The sequence below is a fragment of the Epinephelus lanceolatus genome, chromosome 14 (assembly GCF_041903045.1).
Source record: "Epinephelus lanceolatus isolate andai-2023 chromosome 14, ASM4190304v1, whole genome shotgun sequence".
Taxonomy (NCBI): Eukaryota; Metazoa; Chordata; class Actinopteri; order Perciformes; family Serranidae; genus Epinephelus; species Epinephelus lanceolatus.
Window position 1 is genome coordinate 31,268,949 of NC_135747.1, and position 17,490 is coordinate 31,286,438.

General features: G+C 41.0%; 1 protein-coding gene across 2 annotated transcripts; it reads right to left on the reverse strand.

Moving 5' to 3' along the window:
• Window positions 1–5,583: 5,583 nt before the first annotated feature.
• Window positions 5,584–14,458, reverse strand: klf5b (Kruppel like factor 5b). 2 transcript variants are annotated; one of them, XM_033613334.2, is made up of 4 exons: window positions 14,158–14,458; window positions 10,183–11,116; window positions 8,936–8,995; window positions 5,584–8,561 (listed from the first exon to the last, which is right to left on the reverse strand). In XM_033613334.2, exons 2-4 carry the CDS (start codon window positions 11,102–11,104, stop codon window positions 8,383–8,385), a joined length of 1,161 nt encoding a protein of 386 aa, XP_033469225.1. In that variant the 5' UTR covers window positions 11,105–11,116; window positions 14,158–14,458; the 3' UTR covers window positions 5,584–8,382. The 2 variants fall into 2 exon arrangements, with proteins under 2 accessions (XP_033469225.1, XP_033469215.1); XM_033613324.2 differs by lacking the exon at window positions 14,158–14,458 and adding an exon at window positions 13,018–13,338.
• Window positions 14,459–17,490: the final 3,032 nt, after the last annotated feature.

Below are 17,490 nucleotides of genomic sequence, written 5' to 3' on the forward strand. Positions count from 1 at the left end.
GCACAGACGACATTATGCAAGTTGGACCTTTAATGTTTCTTTTCGCACTGAGCCTTATGCCATTGTGTCAAACACAGCATCCTCCCATAACACTTTCCCAGGCTGTTTATAGCTCGCGTTATTACTTTGCTCGCAATAAGTCACTTCCTCTCGATGTTTCAGCTTCATCACATGAATTCAACACAGAAGATAATGAGGAATCTTGTGGCTGGCATTCCGGCTGTAGAGCGACGCCTTTTGTTAATGAATACTGATCTTACACTTCTCTCTATCAGTTGGATATCTATTTTTACTTTCTGTGTAACATCTGCTTTTGATTTCCTGGTTTTTGAAAATTTTTAAGTAGTGAAAGCCAATTGTTTCGAGTTTGCTGATATTACGTACAGTAATCGTTGTTCCTGTATTTATGTAAAGTGAGTGTAGTGTAAATATATTCAGATCTTTTCATTCTTACCGTTTGAGAAAAAAAAAATTGTGATATTGCTCAGCATCGCTTCAAAAGGGAGATTCTGCTCATGGAATTCCACATCTGTAAAAGAAAAATTTTTAATCCTGGTATTTTTCAAAAATTCAAGAACAGGTGTCCTTTTTCTTTCTTTCTTTCTTTTTTTTCTGTTACGCTTTTCTTTTTCTTCCAAGAGTTGTTTAAGTATCCAGTCAGTGTTTTGCCTTTTTCTCTGTATTTTTCATATGGATGGAGCTGTGAAATTAAAATAAGTTCAAACATATACATGTATATTAATATGAATGGAGGCATGAAGGTTAATAAAGTTGCATTTTGTATGTAACACACTGGTATGGAGCTGGTTGCTATCTATGACTGAGACGGCTGGTATGTGGTGTCCATGTCACTTAGTCATCTGAGCACTGTACTCACATTCTCAGGCATTCAGAAACCTAATCTTGGTATTAGGGAAGACATTTTAAATTGGAGGTGTTATATAGTACAGTAGCTTGTACACAGAGTACATCTGATCGATACAAGAAGAGGGGGGAAACTACACAACCATTAGTTCACCTACTTCTTTAAATTTACTGTACATGTATCAGAGGTGTGGAGTCACATGAGTTAACTCAAATTTGATGACTTTAGACTCGACAAAATCCAAAAAAGACTTAAAACTTGACTTGATCTTAAACAAAAGTGACTCATGACTTCACTTGGATTTACCGTAAAACTTCAATTAAAAGCTCAGTCTCTTTTAAAAGCCTGGTGCAGCTGCACATTTTGACAAATAAACACCTGTCTCAATTAGAAGCCTGGTGTGGTTGCCAGGCAGTTAATTTTTTTTTATAGACGTTCTTCGGATATATAAAACCAAGTTGTTAGCGACTTAAAATTATGTGTCCATTCCTTGATTACCCTGTAGGTTATTCATATTCCTTTAGTCTGTAAGAGTCCATAGATCAGAAAATAAAGGGTTTCTCATGAATATAAATCGTCTTTCGGAGCTAAATCAAATGAATGATTCATAATTGATATGTTATCTGAAGCATAATTTTTGAACAAGTGATAGTCATACTGGTTTAAATAAACAATTTGATTGCATTCCCCATCTTTGCTGAGCAACAGTTTGGTGAGAAAGGAATTAAAGGCCTGTCCCAAATATAGGCCTGTTGAGTTCAGTGATTTAAGCAAATAATAGCCCAGGCTATTAACTGAAGTTTTATGGTAACCCCTCTGACTTTAAAATATTTGACACCTTCCCCCAAGCCAATTTAAGAAGAGAAAGTTATAGACATTTTTAAAATATGAGATGAGTTAAATAAAAGCAGTGGCACATCTTCCTACAGGTGACAAAGGTGGGGCTCCCCTATCTGGTGGCACCTAAAAGAGCCCCACCCCCAAAGAAAAAACAAAAGAATAAACAAATTTTCTAATTTACTTTTGCAGGGCTTTTTACCTTTAATTGATAGGACAGTATTAAGTGTGAAAAGGGGAGACAGAAGCTATGTTTCCATCCAAAAGTGATTCAAATCATTGGGAAATGCGCATTAAAAGAAATACAAATCCTGTGTTTCCATTAAATGTACGGACTTTGGTGAAAATTACGAACTCGCGCGAGTTTTCCGCAGAACCGGGAACAAAACAAGTCTCGCATTCTTCTTCTTCTACGTTTTCTGGCAGTTGGCAACCAGCTTGTAAATACATTACCGCCTTCCCAACCCAGAGTGTGGATATCACCATGGAGAGAGGTGCGCTATGTCAGACTTAATTCGAACATAACTGTTTCCATCCCCCATTTTGGGAATCGTCATTTTTTCGAATCAACCAAAACCCGGCTAAAGCGAGCGTATTTTAGTTTGTGCGAATCAGGGATTTTAATTCGAATTTTGGCGTTTCCATCATAGTTTTCCGATGCGATACTTCTAGATGCACATCTAAACAGGCTGATGGAAACATGGCTAGTGAGAGGGGATGGGATGCAGCAAAGGGCCATGGGTTAGGATCACGCCCTCAACTGCTGCGGCAAGGACATGGCCTTTGCACATGGGGTGCCTGCTGTACCAGGTGAGTTAGCGGGTGCCCCTAAATAAACAGATTTTGACACTGGAAAAAAACAAATCAAACTTAATGGAATGGAGAAGTGGAGTGTATGTATGTGGAGAGTAATATAGTGAGAGAAAATTAAAAGGCAACAAAAAAAAGAAGACAAAGTTTGCAAATTTGCACATACTTCTATTCTTTTATTACTTATTTTATTATTGTTTGTTAGCTAAGTTGTTTATTTGTGTTGATTTCTCATTGGCTCTTGTTTATGATCACAATAAATTTATTAAAGCCTCAGTGTGTATAAATGGTGAGTAACAGTGACATCAGCGGACAAATTCTAGATTGCAGGGCTCACTCGCGCTCACTCACTCACCCCTCCCGTTGGGTAAGTGACGGTGGCCTCGTAGGACAAAAAGCCTTGCGCAGACAGAGACGGCATCATCCACGAGTTTTTCAAGTTTTTCAGGAGTAGGCCTATCTAGCAACGAGGTGAATATTGATTTAGGAATCTAAACCATGATACGATGTTGTAGCGACCCTGCAGTAAATGTTCTGTGAGTTAATGGCATGTTTGGGATTGAATGAGTATAGGTAGGGGGGCGAGTGTGACGGGGATGAGAGCTGTGTGAGTGCGCGTGCTGGTGTGTGTATGAGCGAGCTGGAGGAGAGAGCAGGAGTGCACAGTTGGAGTTAAAGCTAAGTTCTTGTTTGTTGGTTGTTTTGGCGTAGTTACGGCCAACAGTAACCTGTACTGTTCAGTAATAAACGGTGGTTTGCCGAATAACTGCGTCATCCTTTCCGCACATCCTGGTGGACGCTACAATATGTTACAGCTTACCAGTGACATATAGGTTATCTGTGAGATATAACGTTATGTTAGGAGTGTTTTATCTCTAATTGTTTTGGTAACATGAGCAAACATTAGCACAGTAATGCTAAAATAACACGTTTTATGTGATATTCACGGCACAGTGCGGCAAATATAGGTTGGTACGATTATAATATATGCATCTCCAGAGTGTTCTTCCACAGGAGTTCTTTCCACCTGGAATAAGCAACGCCGATATTCACTCGCGTTTTGTCCCGTCCTCGCTTATCTGATCTTTTTCTTTTATTTGGTGGCGTGGTTTCCCTCTTACGGGGCAAAACATATGTGTGGTCCTCCATTTAAAGTGCGACAGAATCATAAAGTACACAGCAGGTTCACGCAGAAGCGCCCCGGATTGAGCTTCACCTTTTCTGTCTCCAGTGACGACAAGTTCTAGGTAAACGCGAAAGGCGAAGTGCGTGTATGTCTTTCGGACACAAATATGGCGATGCAAGAGGGCAGCCTCCAGCAGACCGCGCCCTGCCTGTGTGTATATATGAAGAAATCATTCTAAGCCTATGAGAAAGCTTCCATTTGTATGTGAATAGCATTACACTTTAGTAAATATATATTTATGAAAGCAATAGTTGATATTTGCTAATAAACAACCATGTAAATTACACATTGTAACTTTAAATTTAAAAGATGATAATAATTTAGAATAAAAAAATAAAATAAATAATAATAATAATAATAATAATAAAAAATAAATAAATAAATAAATAAATAAATAAATAAATAAATAAATAATCAATTTGGGGGGCTTACCTAGGGCACCGAATGGGCTAGGTTCGGCACTGACAAGTCAGGACGGAGACATACAAAATTCATTCTGTTGTGGTACTGCTTAATAGTGCTATATGCAATGCAAGTGCAAGGTCAGCTCAGCAAAATAATACTAATAATTACAAATAATTATAAATCTTAAAAAGCATTTATGATGTTTTGAAAATGTAATATATTACTCTGTTGTTCAAATGACATGTGGCCCCACATGTGTGTGTATATATATGTGTATATATATATATATATATATATATATATATATCAATGAAAATCCTCACTTATATATTTAAACATCCAAAACATTCTGTACCTCTGTGTAATATCAGATTGCTTTGTTATCATCCAGCACCAACAGAGAGCGGTATTTTAAGACCCGGTATGTTTAACACAGCATGTATACAGTTTCTGAGAACAGGTTGCACTTAAAAGAAAATGCCCAGTACATCCTGTACGGCACTCCATTATAACTGGATCTGGATGAATGTTTCTGTCAGCCAGCAAAGGATTCAGATGATTACAATAACAAGGTTTCTATTCCCACTCCGCATAGCATTTGGGTGTGCAGTATATCACACACATGATTTATCACTCACAGGGGCCCATAGTGTGTAGGCTATACTGCACAGGCAAAGTACGTAAGCAAATAAGAGTGATACTGTAACAGTCTCCGCAGGGAACTTTCTGTGCTCTCAGGACAAGCTCAGACAACTTCTCCGGTGAGTTCAGCCTGTCTTGGCTGACTTCGGTCAACACCTCTGATGTGACTCATGTCAAGGACACTTTCCAACAATTACAAAACAAAAGAAGGAGTCGTCTTGTTTTTGTTTGGATTACACGGAATTGTTAATCACATCAAGTGCATGAAGGGTGTGGTCCCGAGCAACCACTGAACACTGACGCCAAATCACGTGTTGCAGCAAAGGACTCGAGTAGCGAAGACGATCAAAGTCAGATGTGAAGAGAGAATAAAACCAGTTTGGACCAGTTTATGAATTTGAAATGTCAGAAACTACATCTGTCAAATTCTGAAAATATTCCACATAAATATCTCGTTTTTTTTTTCTCCTCCTTCATCACAAATCAGAACATCAGACATTTTTAACTTTAAAAATATGTATAACGTTGAAACCTTTGTCTACATTTTTGCGGATTTTAAACATCCCTGCTATCTCAATACAAAATGTAAAACGTCTGTAACTGTAATTCACCTTTACTTTGACCTTTTAACAATGAGCTACAGCGTATAGATCGATAAAATAAAGTCAGACCAATATTAACATTATTACAGTCATCAGCATATAAAAGCTTAATGTAATAATTTGTAAATTTGATTTAAAGTACAATTTAATGGAAACACACATGAATAATGCAGAGAAAATCTCCTAAAATGTATGTATTTTAAAATATATACTAAAAAAAACGTAATTCCGAAATCTAATATTCAACACAAACCTTTTATTTGCACTGTGGGGGTCACATGGCTTCATAACACATTTCTTAAAATCAATTTGTGGCTACATCTTCACGTTATGAAGCTATGACACAAAATATCATTATGCCTTTCATGTCAAAATATCCGTGTGTATATATCTAGTTTAAAAGTATTGCAATAATTCACTGGCACAAACTCTGCTGAGCTGCTGTCGTCGTGGCTGCAGAGAGTGATGACAGTGTAGACCGTGACAGTATCCAGTATATAATTTGATCCTTCTTAGACTTTGCCCAAAAATCAATTTGCAAATAAAAAAAAAGGTTTAAAATCTTTATACACCCTTAAAACAATCAATGGATTGTATCCTTAAACAGAAGATACAAAATATATACATCTTAACAAATTATAGAGAATTTGTTCAACCCGACTCAAATTAGAAAGAAAGTTGGTCATAAATAGAGATTGCTATAGTGAGGAAATGAGGAAGGGCAGCCAACATACAGAATCATTTAAGTAGAGTAGAGTACCTGATAAAAGAACATTGTCCCAATGGGGCAGCTTTGCTTTTCATTCGTCCAAAAAAGAGCAGTTAAAGGCACTTTCAAAAGGTGTTTGAAAACATGGATAGCAGTCAAAGAAACCAAAAGCTTACACAGATGTTCAGACTGGCAGGTGCCAAGTCTGAGTCCAAAAAAAAAACCAAAACACTTTGAAACCACTTATGAAGACAAATCATCAGTAATATGATAATCCTGTTATAAAGTTATGACCCGTGATTGGCAACCAAAACAAAAGCGTCTGAATTTGTCGTTGTAAAAACTTGCCAGGAAGAAAATAACTCTGACCTGCTGCTGAAATGTCATGTGCTCAAAGCTGCTGTAAATTTTATTTGAGCACTTGTCTTTAACCATACTTTGTGTAAAATTAGATATTGCTGCGCCGCTAAAGTTAACATCGGGCAAAACAAGCTGGTCAAAACAAGTTAAAGGGCAATTTTTGTATTTTTCAACCTGGACCCTTTATTCCCATGTTTTTGTGTCTAACTAACTAACAGGGATAACAATTTTTGAAACTGGTCCAGTATGGAGTGAGAAAATCGCAGCCGCTAAACAAGCTGTAATATAACCACTAAGGGCAACTGAGCACTGTCAATTGATGTCCACTAAAAGTGCTTGTTTTTGCCACTGATGGGCTCAGATTGTTACTATAAGTGTCCGACAATTTACAGAAAAGATCCCTATAGAGAAAGACCTTCTTGTTAAAAAGTAAAATCCATATTTTTGGAAATAAGAAATAGCCCAGAAATCGCTACTGGCAAACCAACCAGACTCCATTTAAAAAAAACAGTAATTTAAGCATGTGTAGAGTCAGCATATTTTCACATCTAACCACATGAAATGTGTTTATTTCAGCCAAACCAGAGTTGGTGATTGTTGGAGCAGTGAAGAAAAGAACCAAGATGGCTTTTGAGTTTTCTTTTGTTTCTGTCGACTCTGAAAGAAGTGTGTCTTACTGTAATAAAATTAGTGTTTTTTTAAATGGAGTCTGGTGGGTTTGGCGATAGCGATTTGAGGGCTGTTTCTAGTCAAACAAAAAGGATCTTACTCCTTACCAAACACACCTAAATCTGTAGGGATCCTTCTCACAATGCTGTCAGACACTTATAATAACAATCTGGAAATTGACGGAAATTGACAGTGCCCAATTGCCCTAATGTTACACTGCAGCTTGTTTCACTGCTGGCAGCTGCAGCCCTCTTGCTCAATACTGGACCAGTTTCAAAAGTGGTTGCTCCATTAGTCACTTGGACACAAAGCAAGAGATACCAGGGTTGAAAAATACCAAAGTTACCCTTTAATACTTTTCAATAGTTGAATAAAATGATGCAGTGTCCATTGACGTTCTGAAATAATAATAATAATGATCTAAAAAAATGCAACGTTTGGATTAATCTCTGCACCTGCCTAGAGACATTTAACATTTCCTGAAATTAAGATATCTATGTTGCAATACAGGGGGGGCATGGATACAGAACATTCATAACGCTGTCCAAATGAATATGATTAATAGCTCATACACATTATCGTCCTTTCATTTCATTATTATGAGTAAATATAGATTTTGTTTTGAGTTATCCTCTGTGGCAAATTAACCCATAAATCTGGCAGTGTTAAAGTCACCCTGTAAGCGCGGCGAACGGCGCTCATCCCGTGATTTATTTCTCCTACTGTGTCTTTCCCTAAATCCACAACTTTAACAAACTGCTGTTACTTCCTATATTACACATGCATGTGCCATCAATCCTACGACCTGCTGGTTTAAACAACACTTCCTTTGAGACTCCAGTTGGGAGCAACACTATATCTGCTCTTACAGTATGGCAGTTTGATATTTAAGTTAATTAAATAAGTGACACCTTTGACACATTGCTGATATTAACTGTACAATGGAAAAATTTGAAAATAATTGGTATTTGAAGTTGTTTGTGTACTTTTAAGTGCAACAAAATGTAATGAAACTAAAGGCTGAGTATTAATTTTATTATTACATTTGGCTAATGATTTCTGACTGACATCTTTGCAAATGTTCCCCAATATTAGGGCCTGAAATAAAATAAGGCAACAGTAATATTTGATCTTTTTACACTAACACAAACAATTACTTGTGGGCCAGCACTGCTAAGAATGTCTCCACTGGGGAGAGTGTGAAATAATCCACAGTTTTATAATTTGTTGCTGATATGTAAGTGTCAGGTTTTTGTCCACGTTTGCTGGAAAATTAAATTTGCAAGAGAGGGGGCTTCTAGCTCTGGTGTCTCTTCATGTGCAGGGCCAGGTGATCGGAGCGGGAGAAACAGCGGTTACACACGGCACACTGGAAAGGCTTCACCCCGGTATGTTTCCTGAAATGGCGAGTCAGCTCATCAGAGCGGGCGAAGCGCCACTCACATCCCTCCCAGGAGCAGTGGTACGGCTTCTCTCCTTCAGCAGATGCAAAAAAAAAAAAAAAAAAAAAAGAGGCAAAATGAAGCCAAGGTAGACGGACAACATAGTTCCCTCAAGAAATAACACTACTTTAAAAGTGTGGAGTATTTCTACACATTTGAGATGAGATTCGATAATAACAAAGCTGATACTTTTTCATACACGTGCCTCAACTGTGAGCCATAAATCACAGTGTGTCCTGTCTTTCTCCCCTGCCCCCTTTATGAGAGCTGCAGGCTTTATGTGATTTGACAGCAGTGAGATGTGGGCCAGGTCTGTCAGCACACAGAATGCATCTGCATGCCAAGTACATTTTTCTGCCTGGCAACACCACCACTTTCACCCCAAAATAAGAACTCAAAACATTTTACCTGTGTGGGTCCGAAGATGGGCTTTTAGATGAGAGGACTTGGTGTATACTTTCCTGCACCCTGAAGGGAAAAAAAGTTTATTAAGATCAGTTTACCGTGCTTAAGTTTGAGATTTAGGGCTCTAGTTTCGCAGACCGGGCGCAGCGCACCTGCGCTTCGCCAACTGGGTGTGGCCAGGCGGATTTTGTAAGTTTGGCACACCGTGCGCCTGGCGCAGCTACTCCTCTTTCCCACCTCCGTCCCTCCTACCGGCGCAAGTCGGAAAGAGGGAGGAGATAAGGCGTGGAGTGGGTTTTACACACATCACACCAATCAAATGAGCCCTTCTCCTCGCCCTTAAATGTGCCGCACGAAGGCGTAATGAGAGTTTACTCAATTCACCGTGGCAGAAGAGAGCAGCAGCATCAGACAGCCAAACTTCTCCCAGGAGGAAACTGATGTTTTGGACCGGGAGGTCCAAGCTCGCAGTGTCCGACTATACGGAACTGCGAGCAGACCTCCACAGGCTGATGATGCAAAGGTAGCCTGGGAGGAGGTCACCACAATTGTAAATCAATGTTGCATTTCTCTCGTGCGCGCTCTCTCTTTCTCTCTCGCAGTCTCACTCTGTTTCTTTTGACTTTTCTAAGATGACAGATGCTGAATATATACTCCCTATCTGATGCTGTGGCTGTTTGTGGTTGGCTGAGAAGGATGTGAACTCATTAGGCTGTTAATCAAATCAGGTTGGGTTTCCATTACGTGTGCCAAACGTGCCAAACGATGCCAATCCCCTTTGATCTGACATCAGATGTGACGGGACAGTCGATACAAAGATACATTTATGTGCTGATTGCAGATAGTTGCATTGAATAGTGGTTTTGTGTCTATTTATTGCATCGTTAATGTGCCTGATATCCTGGAAACCTGCCTGTGAGGTTTTGGTGACGTGTGCGCACTGTCCGCCGGTCAGCCAAACTTCGGCTTACACCGGCTGCGCTCCCCCTGCGCTGACAGTAGACCTGGTTTCAGATGGCGAGCTTTTAGCGCACCTTCGGCGAAGCCTTTTGGCACGAAACTGTCACTGTGCCAAGCTGGATCTGTCGACACCTCCCCCTGCTGCGCCGCCACACCCATCTCAGCGCACCTCGGGTTGCACTGCTCGAAACTAGCTCTGCGCGGGGTTCGCCACCCTGCGCTGCGCCGGGAAACTAGAGCCCTTAGTGTTCAAAAACTTTATGGTGGTGCAGACTAGACAGAGGTCTGACCTGGAACATCACAGTGGTGAATCCGCCGTCTCTCCAGATCAGGATTATTCCGTCTGTTGTACTTAACAGGGGCGGACTGAGCTAACACCGGGGACAGCGGGCCAACACCTGCCGTTGTCTGAACTGGTGTCAGGCTTAAACGCTGGACTGGCGCAGGACCTGGGCTTTGGACTAATCCAACGTTAGAATTCTGATCTGGGCTCTGGATTGGAGCTACACTAGAAGTCTGTCCTGGATCGATGGGATTGTGGGTCTGAAAAGTTATCTTAGAGGCGATGCTGGCTTCGTAGGAGGGAGGCGGAGAGAGATTGTGGAGGAGCTCCTTCCCCCTGTCTGGACTCGGGGGATCGGAGTTTGGCGGAGAGGGCGGCAAATAGGTGGGTCTCTGCTGATGGCCTAAGTGCCGATTAAATGGGAAACATTCGTTCTGAGGACCGCCCGTGGGTTTGGCAGAATTCTGCGCTGGGCCTACGTGGACATTCCCCATGGGAAGACTCAACGGCGCCATGGGGATGGAGTTCAGCTGCGACCCGTGAACAAGCTGCTCCAAGTCAGAGTTCAAAAGCTGAAACAGCGGGACGTCCTGGAAATCTGGCACTTCCTGTTTGATGAAGAATTTACCGCTGGCCGCATCGGCTGTGCTAAAAGAACCCGGGTATTCTGGGAGTGTTGGTGGCACGGCGTTGTTGCCCTGACAGGTGGGGTGCATCAGAGAGTGTGACGGCTCTGTTTTGATCTGTCTCACAGTCCTGCAGAGGCCGGGGTGCAGGTATGTGACGTCAGGAAGGAGCAGGCTCATGTTGACACTGTATGGAGGGGCGAAGTCCTCGGTGAAAGGCGGCTCTAGCATCAGAGCGCCGTCCCTGCACAGCATTTTGGGATTCACAATGTCCTGTTGGTGCGGAGACAAGTAGCTGTCCATCTCTGATTTACCCTAGAAAACAAAAGAGAGGGAATCATTCATAAGTGTAGATTTCGGGGGGGACGCACATGTGCATTTGTCCCCCTCAACAAAACATAAAACTTTTATTTTGACAAAATTAAAGATGTTTACACGTGGAAGGATTACTGAGCATGCCTGCTGTGCATAGACCCAGGGGCCCAAAGTGTAAGTGGGACCCTTAACCGCAAAATGTCACTCAAATTTACACATACTGACCAGGAAAACAATCAAAATGGCCACAAAGAGATGCAAAGGAAACACGAAGAGACACAAAATAACTACTAAGATGCAATGTGACGACAAAGAGATGCAAAACAATGAAACAAAATTAGCTAAAAGCATTAAAAAGCGTGTGCTCCTATGTAGGAAAGGTGCGGAGGGGGGAGGGGTGGCCTTTTCATATCTGTGCCCAGGGGCCCACTGTCTAATAATCCGCCCCTGCATTTACACTATAAACTGATGCCGAAAAGACAAAAACTGGAGCATAAAAATTCACCAGAATGCAGGAAAGTGATGCTCAAAAAAAGTGTTTGATGCTGAAAACTTTCTCACCAAGGACCCCCAAATCCCCCTCCCCCCATGTTAAAATGAAACCTGCGTCCTTGGAATAATTAGGTCAGCCATGGTAACATAGTGTTACTCCAAATGCAGTGGCGTCAGCTAATAAGTTTGGGCTCTCACATGAGTTATTGATGTAAAGATATTCTCCTTTATCACATCACAGGCCTGTCCACAGAAATGGCCGGGCCCCTGAAAAGGTATAGTGAATGGGACCCCCCTCAAATCTGCTTTACTTATGTCAACACATGCGTCTGCTGTCTCACACTCCCTCCTTGTTTCAATGAGTAAATTTCTCAGGTCATGTGGCATGTTGCCCTCAATTTTTTGGCAACAGCAGTGCACAACAAAATAAATAAAAAATAAATTTAAAAATCATACTACTGCATTTTCAGGAGAGGGAGTTATGAAATATATATTATATATCTTTAAAAATACATAATGCAATACAATAAAACTTGATATTATATTTTTACATTTACATTTTTGACAAGTAATGGTGAATATTTTGGTTTTAAATACAACATGGCTGACACGGCTTTTATTTAGGATGAACTTACAGTAAGTATTGCTGGACTCCATGGGCACCCTCAGCAGCTGGGCCCCGAAAGCTTTCCCATTTAACCCCTCTTATGGGTGGTCGTGCCACTTCATAACGCAAAGAAGATGGAATATATTATGGAACGTGAACGCCTCATCAGTTATCACTACTGTTATTCTAATCATGATTAAAATGCCCCAAAAAGACCAGTTATTTAATGCAAAAACTACGGATTATTCTCCACTGATGCTGAAGCACCACAAGACTTTTAAAATTAAAAGAAAAACTGACTGCTGTGAATAAATTTGGGGATGCATTTGGGGCCTGCACTTGTGTACACCCTGCCACATCAAAGACACCCCCCTCCACCCTCCACCCCCTCCCTTTACAAGCAGCAGCCGCCCTTCTGAAACAGCCTGAGCTGTTTGGAAATACATGTCTGAAATTAGAACATGCAGTTGCTCTGCAGCGCCATGCATCTCTTTCCTCACAAGTTTCGGGGGAGCGGGTGCAACGTTTCACATCCCAGCCATGCCCTGCCTGTGATCCACTGACTGTCAGCATCAATACAAGACATTCAAAGCGGTCACGTGCTGGGGACACTAGCTGGGAATATTAGAACACAAGCAAATATCCTACAGGCCGGAGTCCAATATTAGGAGGCTTTACATCTTTACATAAAAACAGCCTGTTTTGCTTTGATCAGCAACGTGCAGAATCTCTAGGTCAGCGGGCATCAGTAAACACAGTGGCGCTCAGATGCAGAATAAAAACACAAAATGCAATCCCATACCAAATTATAATCATGGAAAGAGGAAGTTCCCGGGATGGCATCCCTCGCGGTGCACAGCACTTGTCCATGATCTTCACCTCTCAGCCCGTCGGCTGTCAGTGGCGCGGGGGTTTTATGGAGAAACTGCGCGTCCTGCCCCGGAGCAACCCAAACATTATTCCTCACGGCAGCGGCCATAAAAGCAGGAGGTACTGTGAGACTATCCGAAATCTTTCACCAATAAATTAAGCATATGTTCTTTTTGGTTTCGAAACAATCTGTACGAGCAGGGAGCCAGCTGTCAAACGTTCATTCTGCCTATTTTGCGCTGGCTTGTCAAATTACGCAACTGCGTGATAGCAGCGCGTCTGCAGGGCGGGGCTCGACATGTACAAAATAAACAGGACAAGCAGGAGATCGGGGCAAGACGTAGTGTAATGAATCCTGAGGTTGTAGTATGAGGTGAAATGGCTGAAGGTAGAAATAACGCCAAACACGTGGGGTGGAGGGGGGTGAAGAGGGCAGCTGAGGAGGTGTCTGTGTTTGTGTCCATCAGAGAGCAGCTCATTCAGAACAAAGTCAGGCAGTAAATAATTGCTTTAAAGGGAGCAGTGTTCCTGGGGATCATGTTAAACAGGCTGAGTGGCTTCTGCAACTCTCATATGACTCAAAGGTTGAAGCCAAGTAAGGTTAGGAAAGTAAAAAAGTTTAATTACATGCAGTTTTTTCAGGTTAAATCACCAGTATTTGACTTTTTAACTTCTCTAAAAAGTCCAAACTATAAATTCACACACATCTCACCTGGAGTGAATCAAGTTAGCACAACCGCCCTTATCATTTCTTTTTAATGCACTTTTTTTGATTTTCCTTAGAGCCTCCAGCACGCTTGGGTCCTGGTCTGGCATGTTAAAAACGCCACTGCAGTGCAGCTGTCTGTCAGGACTGCATACTTGATGCCAACATTCCTGGGCCAGCAGTGAAGCCTGCACACATACACTGGCAGGGGGATGTTTCCATCAAAATAGCTCAGCATTTCACTCAAATACATTGTGTGTCACATTCAAATGCAGCCACGGTGATCTGTGCTCAACCTGCATGCAGCTGAACTTTCACCTTAACTGCAAATGCTGCATTCAGGTACTAAATTTTACATTTACGTACCTTTTGTCGTGACCTTGTAGGAACTCTGACGTGTTTATCTGCCCCTTTTGTTGTTCTTTACATCCTTGGATGTACTGTAGATATGTGGCTCAGCAGTAAAAAAGAGTCGGTAATCCAACCGCCAGCCCTGTCGAGATCACAGTGACAGCAGCTTTATGCCTCAGCTTAACAAAACAGAACTGACTTGTCAGGGTTTGGTTTTTTTTTTCCCACACAGGTGTATGGTAGTATGTTGATGATATAGTGCCAGTGCAACAAGCTGGAACTGGAAACACTGGTATGCTACGACGTTGGCACGGATGTGGACGAGGCTGAGCAGCATTTCATTACAAGAGGAGAAAAAAACGAGTGTATGAAAGGGTTTTTTTTTTTTTTTTAATGTGACATTTACTGCCACTCCCATTCCATGTTTGTCTTCAGGCAGTTTTTGTGCTCTTATTAAAATGTTGCACACACTGAAGGCTTGACTGAACTTGTTTTTAAATGTGAGTGTCTCTTAGGTTGGGTAGGGTCACATGTGAAACCTTAACATATTCTGTTCAGAGTGTAATGTATGAAATGAAATTGTACTTTTCATATACTCGTCAGAACAAAGGGAAAGCCTGCACTCTCATTATGCTCCAGAAATCTTTACTAATTAGACAATGATTCGAGCGTGTCAGCTCTTCATCAGGTCATCTTCAAACCTTAACATATTTTTAATACTGTTCAGAGTGTGATGTATGAAATTGAAGTATTCATATACTAAAAAATCTGATTCACCCAGTGGTTTTGGGGGGATTAAAAGTGGCAGGTTAAGGCCTTTAGCTGTGACACTCTTTATCCTCTTATATTTGTTTTAATTGTAGTGTTATTTTACTTCCTGTCACTTTAATTCCACTTATTTTTTCATACTTTATTATTGTGTAATCTTTATTTCGCTGTAAAGCACTTTGTAATGTTGCTTTTGAAAAAAAAATGTTGTAAATATAATATAAAAATTCAGTTTTGTTTATCTTAATTGTGATATTATTAATAAGGATGCCACACAATTGAAAATCTTCAAGCATTATCAGAAAATGCTTACATATTCCTATTTCTCATTATTCAGCTACCAAAAAAAAAAAAAAAAAATCTGAAACATATTCACACGACTGCTGATCATCCAATTAGGAGCTGATTGATTGCTTGTCATGTGCTGACCTTTCAGAGTGCAATTTAAATCCGTGGATGTCTCAGCTCCAAGAGGAGCAACTGTCATTCTTGGCCGTGGCTCTTCCTGCGCAGCGAATGTGAGCTGAGCCCTCCTCCATATCCCCCCGTATTAAAACCTCACAATATGCCCAACAACTGCACGGCGGAGGAGAGAGAATGCACGGTATGTGCTTACAGCATCACAACTCCTCTCTCCTCTCGCATGGACTAATATGGCCAAGCCAAGAGGGGATGGGACAATAAACACATGCGGGACGTTACTACTGTAAGCACAGGGTGATATTTGAATTTTTGTGTTTTTAAAAGGGGAAAATAACTCCCAGTGAGTGTATGAAAGTGTTTGGTTTGTGAAACTGATACGACCCAAAGTGTGTACATGAATTTGAAGCTCTTATCTCTGTCCGTCTGTGATTAATCTTAAATGTTAGTGTAACACAAGAAATACAAACAAAATCTTATGCTCTATATTTAGTCTGTCTTCGAGCAGGTGCTTGGCACTCCCACCAGAGGGCAATGGTCAGCTGCAGTGGAACTCCACTTGTGCGGTTACATTCTGTAGCTTTGTACTGCTGAACCATCAAATTAACACAGTTAATGCATTCCAGTTTTATATTGTGTATAATTACCTCCTATAGCCAGCAAGTGGAAACAGCAATGGGATGCTTTTTTTATGCAACCATTTGACACTTTCATTTAGTGCCTTTAAGGTTTTCTTAAAGAGATTGAGGATGTTTTTGATGACATACAAGATCATTAAAAAAAAAAACAGTGGTTATTTTTATTCTAAATTAAAATCTTGACATGTGTATTTAGGCAGGAGTGATTGTTTTAAAAAGCTTGCTTGGTATATATTATCTTTGACTTCCTATATTCTCTTTAAAACCGCGCATAGGCACTCAGAATTATAATTTATTTGATGTCAGCTGTACAAAGCCCGCCCTTGAAAAAACACAATCAATAATTTCTTCTTTGGCTTTATTATTTCGTCTCAAGTTTGGCTGTGTTACAAGCCGGGCTTGTTGACTCTGTACAGCATTTATCTGATCTGACACAGTTTCATTAGGCATTAGTAATCATTTCCATAGCACACAACATTAGAGTACTCCTGTTTGTAAAACAGCAGATGAGGCTAATGGCGTCCTCTGGGGAGAAATTCAATATAATTCGTTAATTAAATGGAATAATTTAATTACAGTAACTTAGAAAGCATTCATCAATATAATTGTTTCTGGAGCCACCATTATAATTGAGGTTTAAGTGAAAACAAGTCCGTTTCTAATGTTGGTAATGTGCTGACATAGTTCTCCCACCCTCCATTTGTTCCTCTCTCTGATCTTCCACCATGCCGTTTCTCCGCAGTGTTTTCGTTTGATAGCCGGCCATACCACATCAGCAAGACCAAAACATTTATTACAGCCATTTAATTTAACCTCTCTACAGGCACGGACAAGAAGACAGAGATGATAGCACAGCCGCACTGAAAGACTCTCGCTGTTCGGCTTCTAATCTGATCCTCTCTACTGCCCTTTCATAAAGACACCAGAGTATTACCCCGACTCCAAACATACCTCTGCCATTTAAACTGTCTTGGATTTCACCACAAAGGCGACCAAATAGAGTCCAATTCATTCTTCAGGGCCAAATAATAAAACATAATTTTAGTCTAATCTGCCTAAAGAATGTCCTCTGTTTGAAGTTGACAGTGCTCTATCTTCTGGGAGGAATAATTGCCTTTTTGAGTACAGCAGGAGAGGCCACTGAGGTAAGCCTGTCGAGGGCCTGCACCTTACAGGTGTGCCCTTGGACAGACAACCTCCTCGTTGTTCTGGAGGGAGAGAGACGGGGAGAGCCAGACTGGAGGAATTCATCTGCCAGTTGAAACTTCACAAGGCACCGGCATCGCAGCGCCACTCTGCATTCTCAAATCACTGTGTGGCCGAAGTGAAGCGAACAAAGACACAGTGGTCTGCAGTAATTCCTCCTGTCTGCTACAGCTGACAAATTCTTGTTTTATCATTCTGCTGGACAGGTTTGTAAAATCGACCCAGCTGTAATCTGCTCAATTTGAACAACTGCATGTGTGACAAAGTTACTGACAGTTATTGTCCAGACATGTAAACGACACTCCTCGTCTCCTAC